At 41.8% G+C, this 17,895-nt stretch overlaps 1 protein-coding gene across 1 annotated transcript in view; it reads left to right on the forward strand.

Moving 5' to 3' along the window:
- Positions 1-12,251, forward strand: part of LOC133538938 (lysine-specific demethylase 2A-like) — a 66,359-nt gene extending 54,108 nt beyond the window's left edge. The window contains exons 22-24 of the mRNA XM_061880880.1: positions 6,083-6,229; positions 6,294-6,506; positions 11,802-12,251. Of these exons, the coding sequence (XP_061736864.1) occupies positions 6,083-6,229; positions 6,294-6,506; positions 11,802-11,983 (542 nt within the window). The 3' untranslated portion in view covers positions 11,984-12,251. The remainder of the gene's footprint in view (positions 1-6,082; positions 6,230-6,293; positions 6,507-11,801) is intronic.
- Positions 12,252-17,895: the final 5,644 nt, after the last annotated feature.

Raw genomic sequence — 17,895 nt, forward strand, 5'->3', positions numbered from 1 at the left:
CAAATTAAAGCCGCTGCTCCTTCACATCGAGAGGAGCCAGATGAGGTGGTTCGGGCATCTGGTCAGGATGCCACCGGAACGCCTCCCTAGGGAGGTGTTTAGGGCACGTCCAACCGGTAGGAGGCCACGGGGAAGACCCAGGACACGTTGGGAAGACTATGTCTCCCGGCTGGCCTGGGAACGCCTCTGTATCCCCCGGGAAGAGCTAGACGAAGTAGCTGGGGAGAGGGAAGTCTGGGTTTCCCTGCTTAGGCTGTTGCCCCCGCGACCCGACCTCGGATAAGCGGAAGATGATGGGTGGATGGATGGATGGATGAATTTGTTTCCAAGTTTTAAGTGTTCCTTGTAGCATTAACTTCAAATAGCACATAATTTCAACAACATTTGGGAAACAAATACCGTATAGCTGGGTTGCATACGACGTCATATCCGTTTTTCTTCTTCACGGCTTAATTTACAAAACGGTTACATGAGTGCACCAGAAAATGCCAAATTGCTGTTCTGTTCTTGGGCGGAGGAAAGAAGTGGTTCATAAAAGTATTAAACTCAGGGTAAAAAACGAAAGTGCGTGTAAGGAAATGGCTCTTAGAAATATACCTTTCATCATCTGGAATTGTGGAATATAATCGGACCATGCTTGTGTCTGCAGCAATCACTTTGTAAAATGTTTGTCTGAACATTTGAGTTGTTTGAGAAACTTTCTGTGATACAATCAAGTTTATTCTCGACTCCGTTAGCAGTGTTTGATAGCAGAATTAGATGTAAGAAAAGAACAAGAGATCGCGTGGTTAGAGTGTCCGCCCTGAGATCGGTAGGTCGTGAGTTCAAACCCCGACCGAGTCATACCAAAGACTATAAAAATGGGACCCATTACCTCCCTGCTTGGCACTCAGCATCAAGGGTTGGAATTGTGGGTTAAATCACCAAAATAATTTTTGAGTGCTGCCACCGCTGCTGCTCACTGCTCCCCTCACCTCCCAGGTGGTGGAACAAGGGGATGGTTCAAATTCAGTGGGTAATTTAACCACACCTAGTGTGTGTGTGACTATCAGTGGTACTTTAAGTTTAACTTTAGTTTGTGTTCTTTTCTGTTTGCTATGTCTATATGTAACTACAAAGACCTGGTTGTGCAAATATACTAACGTCATGTTAAGTCCCAGTAATAAATATTGTAATTGTTGGTCCAATCCACCCTATTTTTGTTGTTGATTTTCATAAGAGAAAGTAAAAGTATAGTGGTTTTTGTTTTACAGGAAAGCCAAGTGCTTTATTCGACACGGGTGACCACATTATAACATATTTGGCGATATTCGTTAGCAGTACATCAAGAAAATATCCTAAATAGTATAATTAAAACTATATAAATAAATATCTTGTAGGCTCAACAGCATATACTGAATTTCAATATTGCAAACAAAAATTGCTTAAAAGTGACATTTGCAGCTAAATAATGAGACAATATATGAACTTCACACCATAAAAACAACTACAGACATGAATTGTAGAAAATACTAATATTTGTAGCAGGAAATCAACTGCAAACAAACGTATCCTTTTTTCATTAGCATCACGATCACAGCTGCACGGCACTCATGTCAATCAAATATGTTACTTAGCGATGCACGGGTAAGTCTTTTACGGATGAATACTTAATTTTTGGAACCTTCCAGATGTACACTGTATTGCTAAAAGTATTTGGCCACCTGCCTTGACTCACATATGTCCTTGAAGTGCCATCCCATTCCTAACCCATAGGGTTCAATATGATGTCAGTCCAAGTTTTGCAGCTATTACAGTTTCAACTCTTCTGGGAAGGCTGTCCACAAGGTTACGGAGTGTGTTTATAGGAATTTTCGACTATTCTTCCAAAAGCGCATTAGTGAGGTCACACACTGATGTTGGTCGAGAAGGCCTGGCTCTCAGTCTCCAATGTAATTCATCCCAAAGGTGTTCTATCGGGTTTAGGTCAGAACTCTGTGCAGGCCAGTCAAGTTTATCCACACCACGCTCTGTCATCCATGTCTTTATGGACCTTGCTTTGTTGCACTGGTGCACAGTCATGTTGGAAGAGGAAGAGGCCCGCTCCAAACTGTTCCCACAAGGTTGAGAGCATGGAATTATCCAAAATGTTTTGGTATCCTGACGTATTCAAAGTTCCTTTCACTGCAACTAAGGGGCCAAGCCCAACTCCTGAAAAACAACCCGACACCTTAATTCCTCCTCCACCAAATTTCACACTCGGCACAATGCTGTCCCAAATGTACCATTCTCTTGGCAACCTCCAAACACAGACACGTCCATCAGGTTGCCAGATGAAAAAGCGTGATTCATCACTCCAGAAAAGGCATCTCCACTGCTCTAGTGTCCAGTGGTGACGTGCTTAACACCACTGCATCCTACGTTTTGCATTGGACTTGGTGATATATGGCTTAGATACTGCTGATCGGCCATTGAAACTCATTACATGAAATTCTCTACATACTGTACGTGGGCTAACTGGAAGGTCACATGAAGTTTGGAGCTCTGTAGCAACTGACTGTGTAGAAAGTCGGCGACCTCTTTGCACTATGCGCTTCAGCATCCGCTGACCCTTCTGTGTCAGTTTACGTGGCCTACCACTTCTTGGCTGAGTTGCTCTTGTTCCCAAACTCTTCCGTTTTCTCATAATAAAGCTGACAGTTGACTTTGAAATATTTATGAGCAAAGAAATTTTGCGTCTGGAGTTGTTGCACAGGTGGCATCCTATGATAGTTCCATGCTGGAAATCACTGAGCTCCTGAGAGCGGCCCATTCTTTCACAAACATTTGTAGAAACATTCTCCATGCCTAAATGCTTGATTGTATTCACCAGGGGTATCAAACATGCGGCCCGTGGGCCAATTGCTGCCCACGAGACGTTATTATGCGGCCCACGCTTTGATATGACAATTTAATGGTGGTGCGGCCCGTAAGTTTAATATGAACGGCGCTGGATTGGTCATACTTGCCCACGTCCCCAATTCTCCCAGAAGATCCCTGAATTTCAGGGCACCAATTCTCTCAAAGCCCCTGTTAATTTTTACCAGATTAACAATATTCAGGGAGTGCCATAATGGCACTGCCTTTAGTGCCCCCTACATCCTGAACTGACAGTGTGCAAGCCCAGTTGTGTGTTGCATTTGGCCATGAGAGACGCACGTGTGTTATTGCAAGATATATTTGATCAACAGCTACACACGTCACGCTAAAGGTGGCCATAAAAAAAACTTTTAACACTGTTACAAATATGTGCCAGACTGTGAACCCACACCAAATAAGAATGACAAACAAATTTCGGGAGAACATCCGCACCGTAATACAACATAAACACACCAGAACAATTACCCAGAATCCCAGGCGGACCTGACTCTTCCGGGCTACAATATACACACCCCTGCTACCACCAACCCCGCCCCCACCCTCCCTACTTGCGTCGGTTGAGGTGTTGTATATTGTAGCCCTGCAAGGTGTTCTGGGTATTTGTTTTCTTGTGTTTAAGTTGTGTTAGGGTGCGGCAATTCTCCCAAAAAGGGTTTGTCATTCTTGTTTGGTGTGGGTTCACAGTGTGGCGTATATTTGTAACAGTGTTAAAGTTGTTTATACGGCACCCTCACTGTGACCTGTATGGCTGTTGATCAAGTACGTCTTGCAGTCACTGACGTTTTTCTGCACAAGTCTCACACAACATGTTACAGAGCCAGCACATTGGTTGTGTGATATAAAAGCGTGCGTAATGACATGTAGTGGAGCAGTAGTCTTCTTTTGGGGTTGCGCGGACCCCTGGAGGTACTTGAAGGTATGCCATGGGACAAGTGAGATTCATTATAAACATTCTAAAAAAACAGCAGCAATTCATAAATACTTTAGACATATGTTTATTTAATAATACTTCAATGAAGTATGAATGTAAGTTCATAAACTGTGGAAAAATAATACAACAATCCAACATTCAGTGTTGACAGCTAGACTTTTTGTGGACATGTTCCATAAATATTGATGTTAAAAATTTATTTTTTTGTGAAGAAATGTTTAGAATTAAGTTGATGAATCCAGATGGATCTCTATTACAATCTCCAAAGAGGGCACTTTAAGTTGATGATTACTTCTATGTGTAGAAATCTTTATTTATAACTGAATCACATGTTTATTTTTCAACAAGTTTTTTAGTTATTTTTATATCTTTTTTCCCAAATAGTAAAAGAAAGACCACTACAAATGAGCAATATTTTGCACTGTTATACAATTTAATAAATCAGAGACTGATTTACTTATTTAAATGCTTTGCTCTGATTAGGGGGTACTTGAAAAAATGTTCACAGTGGGTACATCACTGAAAAAAGGTTGAGAACCACTGTTGTAGAGGACGTTAAAGGCAGTGCAGTCACGGCAGCCCTTAATAATGTTGGTTGGGTGAAAATTGGAAAAAATTCAGTAGATTGTCGGGAGGTGCACTGAAATTCAGGAGTCTCACGGAAAAATCGTGAGGATTGGCAAGTATGTTGCTAGGGCGGAAAAGCCATTCATATAAGGTGAATTCATTAAAAAGTGCATGTTAGATTTTTTAAGAAATCTTTTCTTGCGGCCCAGCCTCACTCAGTTTCTGCATCCAGTGGCCCCCAGGTAAATTGAGTTGAGACCCCTGGTATACACCAATGGCCGGGCCTAGTGATTAGGACATCTAATTCTGATCATTTGGATGGGTGGCCAAATACTTTTGGCAATATAGTGTATATACATGATGTGCCTCAAATATTTTCTTCTCTAAATACCATAAGTGTCTAATGAAGTGAGGTTGAAGTGAGCAGTAACCTCCTTGGGGATATTTTTGGTTTAAATGATTAAAACTATATAAATCCGCTCTATCCCATTTTAAATATTTTTTTCATAATCGCTTATGTATTTGCATCTAAACCTTTCAAAATACGCCCAAATCTGCACTGATTCAGGTAAATAAACAGTAGCCTAAAGGGACTGAGACTTCGCCTGAAACCTGATAATGCCCAGATTTGACTGTAGGTTCCAGCTATTGATGTTTTACTCGTTTTGTACCCCAAAGACTGAAAAGTATGAGACAGTAAAAGCACATACTAATCGATCATTATCAGATTACTGTATTGTTTTCACATTTAAAAAAAATCATAATTACAGAAAGAAACACCATCAAAGGTTTCCTTATTGTCATCTATTCTGTCATTCACAAGTTGCAGACATTCTTTGCATATGTTTTACGCTTGAAAAGTATCTGTCCGTCTTAAACATTTATGTTCAAACACATTTACCCTCGCACCATAATATCTTTTGTAAACCGTTGACAGCATCCTATAGTGGTGGAGATTATCATCACACTTTAATATTTCTGTCATGTTAATGCTGCCTCTGCAAATGATGTTTCTAATTGTTTCACCCTGAATAAATAAAGGTTAAATACATATACAAATACATGTTAACTAGGAAGTTAGGTTGTTGCTAAATGTGTTGAATGCTACACCAGAAGGTTCAGCGCTGCAAACTGGAACAGGTAGTAGGTTTGAGCCGTTTAGGCAATAAAGAGTTGATAGGGACGGCGTAGCGCAGTGGGAGAGTGGCCGTGCGCAACCCGAGGGACCCGGGTTCAAGTCCCACCTAGTACCAACCTCGTCACGTCCGTTGTGTCCTGAGCAAGACACTTCACCCTTGCTCCTGATGGGTGCTGGTTAGCGCCTTGCATGGCAGCTCCCTCCATCAGTGTGTGAATGGGTAAATGTGGAAGTAATGTCAAAGCGCTTTGAGTACCTTCAAGGTAGAAAAGCGCTATACAAGTACAACCCATTTATCATTATATATTGTTACATACAAATAGACAGTTGACATGTGCCCTTGAGCGCTGCAAAGAGAAAAAATAGAGTGGCAAAAATGTGTGCGGAAGTTGAGGCCCTTGTACAAAGTTGCGAGGCTTCACATAATTTGCAGGGATAGGTTGAATTTGCGTGAATTGGCGCGATTGTGACATGGTGAAATCCTGGAGTAAGTAACGAACATGCATGTTACAGATCCTGCTGCCTAACCCCTCTGTCTGGTACTCTAGGTCTTCGTGAATTAAGGCTTGCTGGATTGTCGTGGTCGTGCCTGTCAGCTCTAGCCTCCCCCACCACGCCCCACCTTCGACTGCTAGACCTGCGCTGGTGTGAAGGAATTAAAGATGCTCAAATCAAAGAGCTCCTCAGCCAACATGGTGAGTTCCAACAGAAGGTTCTCAAAGGTTTTTTCTCTTCACACCGTGTTTTGTTTTGTCTCAGAGTCTGCTCGCTGCAGACTGAAGAACATGCTGACATTGCACCTTTCCGGTCTGGAGATCAGCGAGTCCACCGTGAAGCTGCTACAGCGTCATATGCCACACCTGGAGAAGCTCGACCTGGCTCACTGCAAGGACATAACAGATTCCTCTGTAGCACTGCTGGCTGCGGGGGGCACTCAAACACGCAACAACCTTAGTGAACTCACTCTATCAGGTGCCTTATTTTTTCATAGTCCTACTCCGTCACCACTCTACTGAACCAGTTCATTATAAATCTTGATATATTGCAGCCTCTTGTGATAACAATACATATTACATACATTGTTATGTAAATGATAATAGAAGCATTTCAAAAGGGTTGCACAGGCTCTTAATTTTGCTGCTGACGTACGCGGTAACATATTGCATCATTTCCAGTTTATAGTTTTCTCAAAACTATTATTAATCTACTGTTTAATTTACTGTTAATGTCTGCTTACCTTCTCTTTTGACATAATTCCATCCACACTTCTGTTAAAAGTTAATACACACTTATTCTTACGTTGTTTTAATACTTTTACATTAGTTTTGGGCCATACTACAAATTTGAGTATGGATCTGTCAAATACTAAGTAGTTACAAGGGCAGTATTGGTCATACCAATGCTGATGCTTCAAATGTTTTCAGTATCATTAAATTATTACAATTTTGATCACGACTATAATCCGAAAAAAATACTAGATGGCAGCATTTATTTTAAAATCAATAGTGCGAAATAACAAAACGAAAACCACTATTAGCTCTTTTTTCCTGAATTTGTAAATAATAAGGACAAAAAAATATTTTGTGATTAAAAATATCAGACTGTCAATATTTGCATATGCGCCCACCCCGTTTAAATTCAAGAGCACTACCTTAACGGTTTGCTACCTTTTTTTGTATATCCTTCCACGGTGTGTAGTTTAGCTTGTTTATCTATTCCTAGTCCTCCGGTGATGTAAGAAACACTGTTTATTTGCTGCTTTGGCAGCGAAGATGAGTGATTTAGAAGTTGCACTGTAGAGGGGCGTTAGTAGCTTGCTAGCGAGAATGCTACAGTGCGTTGAGAACGTGTCTGTGAGCTTGTCGCTGTCAAATTTGATGTAGCAATAGCATTAAAATCTTTTATTGTCTGCCCAATCAATTATATGATCAATACGGCACAATCATAATTTGCACATCTTTTTAAAAGTCTGTGAATCAAATGTTTAATTCCCTTAAGGAGGGAAACCATTATTGTTTTTTGATTTTTTGTCAGACCAGGGGCCTCATTTAACAAGCTCGCTTCTGCACAAAAACTTGGTGTATGCCCCTATTCCAAGGCATAGATGCGATGTATCAAGACTGACTTTGCTGTGAAAATGTGCGCTGCCTCACGCCAACTTCATGGCTACCATACGCACATTTCTACAGGCTGTTGATACTTTACTGACACACAGAGGCGGTCGTTCAAACTTTGCCAAAATGTATGTCAAAAAGGTTGAGGCATCCATCCATTTTCCTACCACTTGTCATGGACATAAAATTCACTTTTTAGCAAATGCATTCAATGCTTCATATTCATATTTGTAAAGACATATGGTGAATTATCTAGGCGATCATTTTGCCACCTATTGCTGTCGAAACAGGTTCCTGCGGGTGGTCGCCGCACACTTGCACCGGAGACCAAGGAGGATGTCACACATATAGCTGCTACCAACTAGAGTCAAAGTATTTCCTACCCTTTGTGATATGATGGCTAGTGCAGGGTGATATGGACGAAAAAGTATATCTTGATATATTTTTACTTAAACTCGATATTTGATATATTTCTCAATATATTTTCGGGTGAACGTATATTCATTTTTGAGCGCGATTCAGTGAAATTAATGTGAGTGACAGCTGTACTGTAAACAGTCAGCGGCACTTTTATTCAAGATGAGTATTAACAGCACAGAAAATAAACTTTTTAAGTAGCACGGAAAATAGTATTTCTACGTAAAAAAAATAATACAAATGTATCAAACTTATATGAAAATACATTTTCAGTCAGGCATTTTTTAAATTCCCAGTCGATGTAATGGACTGTCACACATGTACGTCTCTGGTCAGCGCCAAGTAAGTGACTTGAGTTAATTGTGCGGCTATGATCTTCCTTACTTCGGCATACATTTTTGTCAGCATTTCTTGTGCGAAATATGCCCGGCTTGGCAACTGGACAACAGTTTGATTTGGGCTTACATGGTAAACAACTCAAATGAATGTTTTATCCAGAGGCATACATTTGTCCAAATGTGGCCGAGTAGACACATTGTGCGTTTCCTGGATGTGGTCTTACATCACTAAAAGAAAACTCTAAAGAAGATAGTCCCTCCGCCATCTTCCATTATTTGTTTTAATATATAAATCGCCCGCTTGAATATTCTCTCTTCTCTTCTACGACTATCTCGTCGTCATTTGAGATGTCTGTTGTGATTTCCCTTCCTAGTCCAATGACCCGCCCTATTTTGACTCTGATTGGCCTGTCCCTAATGTTTTGCTCTAATGTCAACCAATCGTGACTCATCATAGTAAACAACCAACCAATCATGGATGTTCTTATACCTGCAAGGACGTCTTGGAAAGAGGAAGAGTAGGGGTTTAGAGGGAGTGGAAATCAGAATCAGAATACCTTTATTGTCATTGTATGGAAACAACAAAATTGGACAGCATTCCAGCTCAGTGCTTTTAAAACAACCTACATAAAATAGTCTTAAGACAACAAACAATAATAAAACAATTTAAAAACATTAAAAAAATTTAAAAATATACAAACATATTGCACAGTAGATCTCTATCAGGGGTAAGCAAGTTAACAAAGTGGTGAGTGTTCAGGTATGCGCAGAGTTTAGGGCGATAACAGCTCTAGGATAGAAACTGTCTTTCAATCTATTTGTCCTTGCTTTGATGGTCTTATACCGCCTCCCTGAGGGCAAGAGTTCAACCCAGTGGTAACCAGGGTGGGATGAGTCCCTGAGGATGCTGTTTGCTCTCCTGTTGCAGTGTCTCTTATACAGCTCCTCCAGAGATGTAAGAGGACATGCAATGATCTTCTGGGTCGCGTTTAGGACCCCCTGTAATCTCTTTCTCTCTGCCACCATGCAGCTAGAAAACCACACGGTAGAGATGCGCGGATAGGCAATTATATTATCCGCGTCACCAAAATCGTCATCCACCCGCCGTCCGCCCGAACCAACATTTAATCGGGACCGTACGCGCCCGCCAACCGCCCGCTGAATTACATCAGAGGTTGGCCACCTTTACCACTCACAGAGGTATTTAAAACTGTTTCATAGAGAAATGTAGTCAATTGGAGCCGCTAATGTTCTCGCGACTATTCAATAGCGTTCATCCTGATGACAAGAATATGGGCGTGCTGTGAAGCCAATATCTTAGACACCTTCAACAACATGTACGAACTGATTGTTGGTCCAGTAACATGTTGTGTGCTGCTCTCGCAATCACATGTATGAGATTGAAAGGCATACTGGGTGATACAGAGTACACTGATGGTTGTGATATAAACAACTTTAACACTTACTAATATGCGCCACGCTATGAAGCCACACAATACAAGATTGACAAACACATTTCGCGCTAACATCCTCACAGTAACACAACATAAACGCAACACAGTTAATACCCATAATCCTTTGTATTCATGACAATTCCTGAATATATTTTAAACCCCCCGCGCCTCCAACCCCGGGGTTTAAAATACATATAAAATAGTCAGGATTGTCATGAATACAAAGGATTATGGGTATTTGTTTTGTTGCGTTTATGTTGTGTTACTGTGAGGATGTTCTCCCGAAATGTGTTTGTCGTGCTTAATTGGTGTGGCTTCAAAGCGTGGCGCATATTACTAAGAGTGTTAAAATTGTTTATATCACAACCATTAGTGTACTCTGTGTAACCCAGTATGCCTTGCAGTCGTGTGCGTGTTGCCGCGGAAGCCACACACATGATGCTGAACTGACTAGCAGTTCGGACATGTTGTAGAGGGCGACAAAGCCAATGGCTTCATAGCACGCACTAATAATTAACATCCGTGTGACTGCGAGCAGTCATTCAAGAAAATAATAGCGTCTCCTATTGACTTCTTCGCTTTATGACACGGGTCTTAAATGGCTCTTTGAATGGCAAAGGATACCGATCCCAGAGCCATGTATATCAAAGGTTTAACCGCCACCCGCCCGAATCTAATTAAAATCTATTTTTACGTCATGTCAACCGCCCGACCCGCGGTTTACCCGCGGATGAGACCGCAAACCGCGCATCTCTACCACACGGAGAGGCCGTAGGTCAGTATTGACTCAAAAGAGCAGCGTTAGAAGGACCGGAGCAGGTTATTAGCCAGATCTATTTTCCTCAGCCTCAGAAAATACAGAAGCGGGGGAGAACAAGGAACACAACAAAATGGCGGATTTTTGGTCGTTTTAACATTAAATAAATTATAACGATATTACGATATTTTCTTCATTCATATCTTGTTTAAAAGTATATCGATATCCATTTTCTACCGCTTATTCCCTTTTGGGTCGCGGGGGGCGCCGACGCCTATCTCAGCTACAATCGGGCGGAAGGCGGCGTACACCCTGGACAAGTCGCCACCTCATCGCAGGGCCAACACAGATAGACAGACAACATTCACACTCACATTCACACACTAGGGCCAATTTAGTGTAGCCAATCAACCTATCCCCAGGTGCATGTCTTTGGAAGTGGGAGGAAGCCGGAGTACCCGGAGGGAACCCACGCATTCACGGGGAGAACATGCAAACTCCACACAGAAAGATCCTGAGCCTGGATTTGAACTCAGGACTGCAGGAACTTCGTATTGTGAGGCAGACGCACTAACCCCTCTGCCACCGTGAAGCTCGTATATCGATATATCTTACAAATTTGGTGTATTGCCTAGCCCTAATGCTGGCATGTTTACATTAAAACGACTGCAAGATTACTTAAAACGTGCAGCACTTAAGCCATATGAGTTGTGTTTTTAAAAAGGGGTGTAGTCTGGGCATGCCATTTCAAGCCAACTCCTAAAATCAAATCCACATTAATTGCGAGGTAAAAAAAAAAAAAAAAAAAGGGCTTGGCTTTGAATACATCTGAATTTTTTACTGGCGTGAGTAGTTTTCTGGATTTGAACGTATGTCTATTATTTTAGGAGGAACGCCACGCAACTCTCGTTACATGAGGCCCCAGGTACAAACGAAGCGTAATTACGATGCCATCTACTCAACGGAGTTGGTGGAACGAGCAACATATACAGACAGTCTCGTCATAATGTGTTAACGAGCAAAGTCTTTTTTTTTCATGGATTTATTGAACACAGACACTTTTATTATAACTAACTGCCAACTGAATGAAAAGTGAATGCTTTCAATACTTTGTAGCTCCATATGGTTGATGTGTATATGTTGATTTAAATGTGAGTAATGACCAAAACAATGATTTGTCTGATCAGGTTGCTGTCAGCTGACAGATGGATGTATGTCGTACCTGAAGAAACTGTCCTCTTTGACTCTTCTGGACTTGAGAGGCTGCACAAGCATCAGCATGCAAGCCTGCAACGCCTTTATCTCTGACCTGTCGCACGCCGCCGTTTACTGCATGATGGAGGATAGGCTCATCCAGTGTCTCGTCTAACACATCCCAACATGCGTCCCAGAACTACTGCAAGGTTTGTAGGTCAACATGCACTCCAAGGAACTGAAGTAGAAGACAAATATTGTACCTAGTAATGATAATCTAACCTATGAAAGACTGAGATGCTTTTAAAGCATCATGGGAAAAGACTGGAACGTCCTTGTCTGTGGACAACACAGACTCGGTCGTAGTGAAAAAAGTTGGGACACTGTTATCTGGATGCCATTTTTACAAAATGTAATTAAAGTGGGAATCATTGTGTGCTAAATTATTATGCAAGTGATTTAAAAAAGAAATGGGTTTGATTTAGAAGATATGGGCATGGTCTACCAGGGCTTTATGCTGCATGTGACCAGGCTTGATAACCACCCTTGGACCTAGTGCCTCAACACAGTGGTCCAATGCAATGTGTTGAGCGGGTTTGTGGGTGGTCTAGTGAGTGGGCACCCAACCAAGTTTTCGGGACATGGAATAGCACCTCTCTGGCCAGGCAATAACCTGAGCTTGTGGGTGGGCTTTGGAGGGTCCAACAAGATGTACTACCTTCATTCGTCTTCGTCGGCGATCACTCGCGAGTATGATTGTCCTCTTGTTGGTGGGACTGCCTTCAGGAGAACGCATGTGCGTGGAATTTTTTAAGGTGGGGAGACTGGTCCACAGACAGCCACCACACTGTCCTTGGCAAAGAGAAGGCCAGGGTCCATTGGCATGGAGACCAAGACATTTTAGGGCCCATCTTTGCTGCTGCCTTCTCCCGACTTTCTGACCGTTGTGGAGCTTCCATGCAACCATCATGCGCCCACTCCACCGTCGCGGTCTTTTACAAACCCCGTTTCCATATGAGTTGGGAAGATGTGTTATGTAAATATAAACGAAATACAATGATTTGCAAATCCTTTTCAACCCACATTCAGTTGAATGCACTACAAAGACAAGATATTTGATGTTCAAACTCATAAACTTTTTTTTTTTTTTTCAAATAATAATTAACTTAGAATTTAATGGCTGCAACACGTGCCAAAGTAGTTGGGAAAGGGCATGTTCACCACTGTGTTACATCACATTTTCTTTTAACAACACTCAATGTTTGGTAACTGAGGAAACCAATTGTTGAAGCTTGATGTACAGCTTAAGTTGTTGTCGTATTTTACGCTTCATATTGCGCCACACATTTTCGATGGGAGACAGGTCTGGACTGCAGGCGGGCCAGGAAAGTACCCGCACTCTTCTACAAAGAAACCACGCTGTTGTAACACGTGGCTTGGCATTGTTTTGCTGAAATAAGCAGGGGCGTCCATATTAACGTTGCTTGGATGACAACATATGTTGCTCCAAAACCTGTACGGACCATTCAGCATTAATGGTGCCTTCACAGATGTGTAAGTTACCCATGCCTTGGGCACTAATACACCCCCATACCATCACAGATGCTGGCTTTTGAACCTTGCGCCTATAACAATCCGGATGGTTATTTTCCTCTTTGTTTCGGAGGACAACATGTCCACAGTTTCCAAGTATAATTTGAAATGTGGACTCGTCAGACCACAGAACACTTTTCCACTTTACATCAGTGCATCTTAGATGAGCTCGGGCCCAGCGAAGCCGTCTGCGTTTTCGGGTGTAGTTGATAAATGGGTTTCGCTTTGCATAGTAAAGTTTTAACTTGCATTTACAGATGTAGCGACCAACTGTAGTTACTGACAGTGGTTTTCTGAAGTGTTCCTGAGCCCATGTGGTGATATCCTTTACACACTGATGTCAGTTTTTGATGCAGAACCGCCTGAGGGATCAAAGGTCTGAAATATCATCGCTTACGTGCAATGATTTCTCCAGATTCTCAGAACCTTTTGATAATTTTACAGAGCGTAGATGGTAAAATCCCTAAATTGCTTGCAATAGCTCGTTGAGAAATGTTGTTCTAAAATTGTTCGACAATTTGCTTACTAATTAGTGACCCTCGCCCCATCCTTGTTTGTGAATTACTTAGCATTTCATGGAAGCTGCTTTTATACCCAATCATGGCACCCACCTGTTCCCAATTAGCCTGCACACCTGGGGGATGTTCCAAATAGGTGTTTGATGAGCATTCCTCAACTTTATCAGTATTTATTGCCACCTTTCCCAACTTCTTTGTCACGTGTTGCTGGCATCAAATTCTAAAGTTAATGATTATTTGCAAAAAAAAAAAAAAAGGTTTATCAGTTTTAACATCAAATATGTTTTCTTTGTAGCATATTCAACTGAATATGGATTGAAAATGATTTGCAAATCATTGTATTCCGTTTATATTGACATCTAACACAATTTCCCAACTCATATGAAAACGGGGTTTGTACGACGAGGGAGACGTGAAGAGTCCAAAGTCGCTGTATCCGATGGCAAGGGAAACCCAGTACGACTGGCACCTCCTCACAGTTGCATGAGGCTGCCGTAGCTCCGGTCTGTCGGAGGACCGCCTCGCTCTCGGGGTGTGCTCACCTAGCCTTTTGTCTTCCCAGACTAACCCACGAGGCAGCGGGGCAGTGGTTGGGTGATGCCAGGGCGTGTCTACAATGTGGGCCTGCGCATCACACCTCTGTGGACCACTGCCGCTCCGAGATCCACTGCCACGTTTGCCTTGGGCCGCGGGGCCCTAGTTACCGTGTGTGGCCACGTGGAGGCCTGACAGGAGTCTTGGTGAAGGAGAGGCTGTGTACTGGCAGGAGAAGACGGACGCACAAGGTTGCTTCTCTGTTCACCACAAGGGAAAGCGAGAGGTTAGCAAACAGGTGGGAAGTAGAAATGCAATCTTCCCACTAACTACTGCACTAGATGCATCTCTACACCCTGTAGGCTGGGCCCACACACACATCTACTGTAGCACCCACAGCAACAACTCCTTGACAGGGTCTGTGAAGTAAAAACTGGAGATCAGAGTATTCTTTGTTCCCCAGAGCAGGGTTGGAGAGCAGAATTCACCCAAGTGTGTGTTTTTACCTCTGCTTACCACAAACATCTTGTCTGACCATACTGAAGTTGTTTAGTGTACCTTATTCTGTCACCTTGGCCCTGGACACAGCACAGGTTGTGGAACTATCATCCCTGTGGTAGTAGTGCCGCAATTTCTGGACTACGTACCACCAAAATATTACCCGCTCCCACTACATTTTTGGAAAAATTTTTAGACTTACACGTTGAAACAGGAAACATTTATACAAGCGCTTGTGTTCTTTCACAAATTGACCAAACGACGCTGCATGTAAGACGACATTCAGTACCGGTGAAGTCATCGGATGCTGTCTTCAATCTCCTTCTGCTCACTGAAACTGCTTTATCCGATATTTTCTCAGCCTCGTTTTCCCTTTCGCTTTAAGTCTCAGCGCAACTTTGACACTATTTCCACATTCACTCACACATTCACACACTGTTGGCGGGAGCTGCCATGCAAGGCCCTAACCACGACCCATCAGGAGCTAGGGGGAAGCGTCACACTCAAGGACCCAACGGACGTGACGAGGTCGGTACAAGGTGGGGATTGAACCTGGATCCCTCAGGTTGCTGACATGGCCACTCTCCCGACTGTACCACGCCGTCCCCCTGTTGTTGTTTTTATAGTGTAAATGTATGTGGGAAAATGGTACGTAAGTTTTTTTGTGCGACAAAAAATGGCAGCTCAATCCCCAGAATTTTACCTTAAAATCTATCCATTTTTACAGTGTACGATTTCATTATAAGTCAAGCATATATTGTTTGTATTTTTATTTTAGCAAACATTTTTTTAGGAATGCAATATTTTGCTGCATTATTAGATACAATTAAAGTTGAAAACATGAAATTGCACGCAGTACCGTATTTTTCGGACTATAAGTCGCAGTTATTTTTCATACTTTGGTCGCAGGTGCGACTTATGTGTGAAATTGTGTGAAATGCGACTTATACTCCAGTGCGACTTATATATGTTTTTTTCTTTCTTTATTATGCATTTTCGGCAGGTGCGACTTATACTCCGGAGCAACTTATACTCCGAAAAATACGGGACATATTGTTTTCTAAATATCAAAATGGAAAGAACAAATACCTTTAGTTAGAAATGATAAAGTATTTCATTAACTCATATGTTTTCCAGGCTTTCACAGGCTACATGAAATTATGTAGCGGGCCAAGTCTGGCCCCCGGGCCTTGAGTTTGACACCTGTGCTCCATATTGACCATAAGTATAAATGCTTGTGGCTCACCCAGGACCCGGTATAGAAAATATACACATGGATGATTTTAAATAATGAATTGGGGTATAAATAATAGACAGATAATATTTAAGAAACTGTTGATTTTTCCAAAGAAATATGGTTTTAAAGAATTGTTTTTTCCATCCATGATTTTTTTTTTTTTTTTTACACAAGTAATCTGAAGGTTTTAAAGAAAAATAATCTGATTTGAAAGAGTGACGAGCATTTTTGCATTGATGCTAGTTGCAACTGCAATAATAATCTCCTTGTGTGTCTGCTTATCCATGTCAATCATTCTGTAAAGGCTTTTTGATTATTGGAAAGTATACATCAAAGTCATACTAAGGTCTATAAAAATGGGACTCGTTACCTCCCTGGTTGGCACTCAGCATCAAGGGTTGGAATTGGGGGTTAAATCACCGCTGTTGCTCACTGCTCCCCTCACCTCCCAGGGGGTGGTACAAGGGGATGGGTCAAATGCAGAGGTCAAATTTGGCCAAACCTAGTGTGTGTGTGTCAATCATTGGTACTTTAACTATAACTTAATTTAGCTATTGTATTGCACAACTACAATAAAAGGAAGTACTATATTGTAGCACAGTATCTGAAGGTGTTTTGCATCCTATTTTTTGTGTTTTTACATTTCCTGTTTTGTACTTTTGTTCTGCCTTTTCACACTATTTACTAATCTCGGTGTCTGATAAAAAAAAAAAAAACATTTAATGACTCCAGCAAGGTTGCCTATTGGTAGTCATTAAGTATACGAATATCAATTGATATTTTAAAGGCCTACTGAAATTAGATTTTCTTATTTAAATGGGGATAGCAGGTCCATTCTATGTGTCATACTTGATCATTTCGCGATATTGCCATATTTTTGCTGAAAGGATTTAGTAGAGAACATCCACGATAAAGTTCGCAACTTTTGGTCGCTAACAGAAAAGCCCTGCCTTTACCGGAAGTCGCAGACGATGACGTCACCGATTGATGGCTCCTCACATCCTCACATTGTTTTTAATGGGAGCCTCCAACAAAAATAGCTATTAGGACCGAGAAAACGATAATGTCCCCATTAATTTGAGCGAGGATGAAAGATTCGTGTTTGAGGATATTGATAGCGACGGACTAGAAAAAGAAAAAAAAAAAAAACGCGATTGCATTGGGACGGATTCAGATGTTTTTAGACACATTTACTAGGATAATTCTGGGAGATCCCTTGTCTTTCTATTGTGTTGCTAGTGTTTTAGTGAGTTTAATAGTACCTGATAGTCGGAAGGGTGTGTCCACGGGTGTCTTGAGGCCAGTGTTTGATGGAAGTCGACGGCAGCTGTATGGACGGCACAAGCTCAGCTGATCTCCGGTAAGTGGCGACTTTTTACCACAATTTTCTCCCCGAAAACTGCTGGTTGACAAGTGGTCGGGATCCATGTTCGCTTGACCGCTCTGATCCATAGTAAAGTTTCACCTCTGGGAATTTTAAACAAGGAATCACCGTGTGTTTGTGTGGCTAAAGGGTAAAGCTTCCCAACTCCATCTTTCTACTTTGACTTCTCCAATATTAATCAAACAAATTGCAAAAGATTCAGCAACACAGATGTCCAAAATACTGTATAATTATGCGGTTAAAGCAGACTGCTTTTAGCTGTGTGTGTGTGTGCAGCGCTACTATTTCCCAGCAGTCCGTGACGTCACGCGTACACGTCATCA

The sequence above is a fragment of the Nerophis ophidion genome, linkage group LG20 (assembly GCF_033978795.1).
Source record: "Nerophis ophidion isolate RoL-2023_Sa linkage group LG20, RoL_Noph_v1.0, whole genome shotgun sequence".
Taxonomy (NCBI): domain Eukaryota; kingdom Metazoa; phylum Chordata; class Actinopteri; order Syngnathiformes; family Syngnathidae; genus Nerophis; species Nerophis ophidion.